We start from the raw sequence: 5,773 nt of genomic DNA, 5'->3' as shown, positions 1-5,773 counted from the left end.
CCAATGAAGTTGGAGTGCAGCCAGCTTTTGATTCAACTAATTGCCTCAAAAATTTCCTGAAAAATGGTCTCAAGCGAACACCGTATTAAGGAATATCTATACTCTGTCGGCCCAAGTTTTTGATGAGGGTTTAGATTTCGTCTGTTAGTTCGCAGAGATGTTGGTTTGGTTGCGGGCAGGTATCGGTTTGAGTGCAGTTCAACTCAGAATTTGCTTGAAAAGGTGCAGTAAAGGTGTAACTTAAAACCAGAATTGCTTTCGTTTCTCAATGTGCTGATCTAAAAACTAAAGCAACAAAAAATCTCACTGAACTAACATAAATTATATTTTATTGAGTTCTGATTAATAAATATATTTTATATAATTATTTATGTAGCATATAATTTTAACAATTTTTCATTTCTCTTTTTAAAAATAAATTAAGTCATTTGCTTTTAATTATGCATACAATGTAAAAAAAAAGTTAGTTCAAGCATATACAGTTTAAATTATTGTGGTTTCACAGCATGAAACTTGGGTTTCTCATTTATTTAATGCAACCCAGCGTTCAAATTGCTCGTCCATAAAATTTTATTTAGCACTATTTGCTTATATACAACAAACAATGTGGGTATACAACTGTACGTTAAAACCCAATCGATCAGTGGGAGCCAACGAGTATCTAAATTGGTAAAATACATGTCTAAATATTCAGCTTACAAAATTTCTAGATCACAATGTCGTATTTCGGGGAATTTTTTCTGAAAGGTGCAGAAAAAGGTGGAATTAGAAATACTTTTATTTTTATTTATACAACAAAAAGCATACCCTTAGCTTCATTTCTATTCGATCGATTTCGCCACCCATGAGGTCAACAATATTTTCGCCGTGTTTGAGTAAGAATGCCTCCAATTCTTCAGCTTTCTGGAATGATTGAACTGTCTGAAATGGGAACAAATTATTAAAAGAACTAAATATTTATCCAAAAAAAAATAGTTTCAATAGTGTTTACAAACATATTGTCAATTTTGTAACTTTAGACGACTGTTTTCTTTCTCTTTTTTACCCTTGACAATTTCCCGACAATTACCTGTAAGAGATNACTTTCTGGAATGATTGAACTGTCTGAAATGGGAACAAATTATTAAAAGAACTACATATTTATCAAAAAAAAATAGTTTCAATAGTGTTTACAAACATATTGTCAATTTTGTAACTTTAAGACTTTCTCTTTTTTACCCTTGACAATTTCCCGACAATTACCTGTAAGAGATCGTTTAGATCTTGTTTGTCCAAATATGAGCGCGTCAACTCACGGCCATCGAAATCCATTTCGGCCTTAAAGATGGAAAAAAAATACAAAACATTCGTACAATGCTTGGTCTAAACGCCTATTTTAAGTTCCTATGTCATATACCTTGTAGCGTACTAGTGAATTTCCCATATCAATACCTTTAACATCATGTATGGCGCGAATCATCACATCACTTTCCAGCTCAGCATTGATTTTGTTCAATAAATCTTCCGATATTGATCTAAAAGGACATGAACTCCATAGTAAATGCTCAGAAATATATATCCAAACAGCCACACTTACTTGCCCACAAGCGCCGCTGCATTTGTGTAGATAATAAAGGAGGCCACGGCACCCAAAATGCCGCCAACCAGCAATGAACCGACAGCATCAAACACCGGCAAGCCAGTAAATGAAGTGAGCCCCATGCAGGTTGCCGCCACAGCTACGCTCGTTACCGCAGCAGCATCCTCAGTGAGCACAACGTTAACACAGGGATCCTTACCGCTCAGTACTGAAAGTTTATCGTAAAAATATTAATTTATTTTTATTTAAAAAACAACGCAAACAAAGGCAAGGCTGTCGTCACCCACCATACTCCTTAAACGATACGCCATTACACTTGGCCGCGCGCTGCAATTCATTCAAAGCCACTATGAGCGTAGCGCCCTCAGACACCAGCGAACCGCCGAGTATAAAGAAGGCCCAGAAGAAATCTTCTACTGGTACCGGATGCAAGAGTCCTGTGATGCCGTGATACACTGACAGGCCAGCGCCCACACAAAATATGCCAACACCCGAAATGAGCGAAGAAACGTATTTCATATTACTATAGCCATAAGGATGATCCGAGTCTGCCATTTGTGTGGACTTGTGTATGCCATAGGCTAAGATAAGTTGATTTATTGTATCGGCCAGTGAGTGTATGCTTTCAGCAAACATACTATGTGAGCCGGTATACGCCCAACCGCAGGCCTTAAACAGAAAATTCAAGCTATTGCTGTGATACGAAAGAGCAAACGTATTAAAATATAGCACTGACTGACGTTTTTGTTTAGACATACTACTTACATGCCAATTGCTATGAGCACAACTTTGCCCGATTTCCCTGTCAAGCCAGGCTCCGCATCGACCACAACCGTGCGTGCGCCGATTTCACGTCGGTAGTCGCGCAAACGCCGCTTAACTGTGAAGAGATCTGCAAAATATAAATGCCTTAACAAGCCAGTGCGATAGAATACTTTTTAAATCGCGTTATACTTTGTTGATGCTTCTTTCGTTCTATCTCACGCTTAAGTTGTTCCTTCAACAAATTCTCGCGTGAACCCCAGACACCTATAGCCTTCGCTTCCACATCTTTGCGCCAAAACACGGTTATGGGTGGCTCTTGTTCGTATGGCGAGCGTCGTTTTATTTTTGATAGACTGTCTAGGTCGGAGGCCTTCAGCAGAAAGTCGCTCATTGCGCGCGTTGGCGTAATAAAATTGCGCTCCAGGGAGGAGCGATTAAAGTCTACTAACACACGTTTCTATGTAATAGAAAAAAACAATTTTAGTATGATGCGTACCGTAGTAAGTCATTTCTGGCATACGGGCTTCTGCATGACAGCTTCAGCAGTGTGTGTGCTCGTTGCAGTCATCTGACCTGTAGGTGATGACTGTGCCTGCGCACTATTTGCTGTCACTTTGACTGCCTCTGGAGGTGTAACGACTTTGGCTATGGCTGCTTTAGCCTTTGCCGTTGCTGCTGCCACCGTAGCTGCGGTTGCGGCTGCATCTATTGTAGGCGACGTTTGCAATTGTGCAGCCGCTGCCTGCGCTGTTTCCTTTAACAACTCATTTACTGATATTTTAGCCGGTGGTATTGGTAAGTCTGTAACAGGAGCCTTCGTTTTCTCAATCACTATATCATTAATTTTGGAATCTTCAAATGTCGTCGTGATTAAGAGAGGGCCTTTGGAGGTTTTGATTTCTAATGTTTTTGTAGTTTCACCCCCTGTTGCAGGCTGTAGCGCAGGAGCTATATTGGCGCTCGAGGCAGTTTTGATTATTTGCTTAGGTTCAGTAGCCGATTTTTTGGTAGTTTTCACTTTTGATGTAGCCTCATTGCCAATACTTGTGGGTGAGCTAGACACAGCCGTTGCAGAAAGTGCCTTTAAGTAGTTATAATACAAATAAATGTAAATAGAACACTATGTGGATCAATGCAATAAAACCTTCACTTCCTTCTTGGAGTATGAGCGACCCCCAATAAAAGAAATTGCACAATTCTTCGACAACCTTTTGTTTGCGAAATATATGACATCATATGCGTTCAAGCAGTTATTAAACTGGAAAATATTTTTTAAATATATTATTTTTTTAACTGACATATTTCCGTATACAAACCCGTTTAATCAGGATGCTATTGAGACACTCCATTCCATGCAAGCCTCGACGCCCAAAGAAACGCTGCCTCAAATGCAACAAGCGCAAAAGTTCTGTTGTACGCGGTAGCATAATGCCTTCCGAACAACACCAATGTATTAAGTGTTCTGTCACAGTTCACCAAGCAGCACAGCTGAATGCTTTTTTGCAAGTGTTAGTACACGAAATACGCTCTTTACCTGGCTAGTCAATGCTAAAAATATACTTTAAACAATGAAATAAATACAAAAAATAGAAGCAAACAAAAGCGAAAGTCTTACTTTAATAATCAAATTGTATTTACATGCAAAACAATTGAAAGTACTCTGCACTCGTTGGAAAGTCTTTTTGTTATCGAAGTGTTTGTACTGCTATGGTTCTTCCTTCTTTTCTGCTGCCTCCGCCAACCAATACACCTAGGAACACTACGTCATCGGCCAGCAGCCTAAGCAGGCTGCGTCAAATTCGAAGAGTCCACAGTTTTTTTGTTGAAAAGGACTATTTCTATCAATTTTAACCAAGGCTAAGTCTCATTTTCAATCGTAAAGTGCAAACAATTGAATTGTGAAGAATATTAAAATTGCTCCAGAAAACCAATAACTTTATAACAATTTTCCTGAACTTGCCAAATGTCAGAATTTTTGACAACTCGGCTTTTTGTTGTTTTTATACCGCTTTTGTTTTTGTCTAGCCTCCATCCAACAGTTTTACGAACACTAGTCTTGTCAATAGTGGAATTCAATGGAATGCACCCGGACGTACAGGGTGTGTTAAACACCTTTTTTTTGTTTCCAACCCAAACGGTTCGAGACCAAAGGCACTTAGTTAAGCTGCGTTTACATGAGGCGATTCAACATTGCTCTGGAAAAATCGCATGTGTAAATAGTGATTCAAAAATCCCTTGCCTCAGAGTAGAGAGAAAGTCAAATTTTGCATGCGATTATCGCCTGTCAAAAAATCTCCTTTTGTAAAGGCAGCCCCTTTTGGCACTCCATAGCACCAGTAATATAAGTATGAACCAAACAATTTGTATACCATTACAACCAGAAAAAAAGGGCGGACCACGTTGTTGTTGTTGTTGTTGTAGCGGCTACAACAACCCCGCCCAGATCGGTTGGTATCTCAGTCGTTGTCGTCAAGTTCCACTAACGGCAACCCTAGGAAGCGTGCAGCTTCTGCGGGGTTTGCCCATAAGGACAAGGTCGTTAGGGATGTCGGGTTTGCCGGGCATGCGAAGAGATGTTTCGAGTCATGTGGGGTCTCTCCGCATGCCGGACATTCGTTAGGCACATCCTCATTCACCTACTCAAGTAGGAGTTTAACCTGCTGCAGTAGCCGGAGCGAAGTTGTGCAAGTGTAGTGCGCGTCTCCCGAGGCAGATGAAGCTCCGTCTCGTCAATGTCCGGGGGTGGTGTGCCTAGAACGGCATTCACAGGTCTAGAGTCTACATAACTCGAGACTGAGTCCCTGTGAATGCCGTTCAAGGCCTGACTGTAGGCTGTCGTAGGTTGCGTAATGAACCTCTGGACTTCGTCCGTTAGTTCATATAGATGCCTCCTGACGTGCCTAGGCGAGGGCTCCTCTGCAAGCAGCTGTCTGCTCGGGTGGCCACTTCTGTGGCGGACCACGTCTTCGTTTTTTCTGGGTTAACGGATCGTATTCTGCACTTATGCCAAATCCTAATTTTCATGTTTTGGCGTTTTCGTACGTAAACTTGTAAAGTAGAGGAAAATGAGGGAGCGAAATGACCACTGAAGTTGCAAGTGGGAAAATTTTAGTAGACGGACGGCAAATTCTAGAAAAAGGGGGGATGAGGGGGGGGTAGAATAGGACCCCCTGATTTCAAAACTACCCCCCTTTTTTCTAGCAACCCTATAGTTCTTATATAATTTATTGTTAAAGTTTTCATATAAACGATGAATAAGATAGCAAAATAACATACAACTTAGTGCCACCAGACTGGAATTTTGAATAATAAAAGCGGATTTTTAATTCGGAATTTTTACTTAGTAGAATTATTATTTCTGTGTTGCCGAAGAAGGGGGGGCTGAACACATTTTGCAGAGAACACCTTTCTGCGTAGGCGGCCTTCGGC

The 5,773-nt window shown here is 40.6% G+C and overlaps 1 protein-coding gene across 4 annotated transcripts; it reads right to left on the bottom strand.

Moving 5' to 3' along the window:
• Positions 1-353: 353 nt before the first annotated feature.
• Positions 354-4,376, bottom strand: LOC108371884 (zinc transporter 9-like). 4 transcript variants are annotated; one of them, XM_017627500.1, is made up of 12 exons: positions 3,960-4,376; positions 3,661-3,903; positions 3,489-3,602; positions 2,865-3,425; positions 2,534-2,801; positions 2,345-2,471; positions 1,867-2,273; positions 1,577-1,787; positions 1,397-1,514; positions 1,243-1,317; positions 808-921; positions 354-740 (listed from the first exon to the last, which is right to left on the bottom strand). In XM_017627500.1, exons 2-12 carry the CDS (start codon positions 3,769-3,771, stop codon positions 696-698), a joined length of 2,151 nt encoding a protein of 716 aa, XP_017482989.1. In that variant the 5' UTR covers positions 3,772-3,903; positions 3,960-4,376; the 3' UTR covers positions 354-695. The 4 variants fall into 4 exon arrangements, with proteins under 4 accessions (XP_017482989.1, XP_017482987.1, XP_017482988.1 ...); XM_017627498.1 differs by having other exon boundaries at positions 3,661-3,892; XM_017627499.1 differs by having other exon boundaries at positions 3,983-4,376.
• Between the last annotated feature and the right edge of the window lie 1,397 nt (positions 4,377-5,773).

This window comes from Rhagoletis zephyria, unplaced genomic scaffold (genome assembly GCF_001687245.7).
Source record: "Rhagoletis zephyria isolate East Lansing unplaced genomic scaffold, Rhagoletis_zephyria_1.1 Rzeph_scaffold_05284, whole genome shotgun sequence".
Lineage (NCBI taxonomy): Eukaryota > Metazoa > Arthropoda > Insecta > Diptera > Tephritidae > Rhagoletis > Rhagoletis zephyria.
The sequence above is the reverse complement of the archived record's forward strand: the minus strand, read 5'-3'. Positions and strand labels throughout refer to the sequence as shown.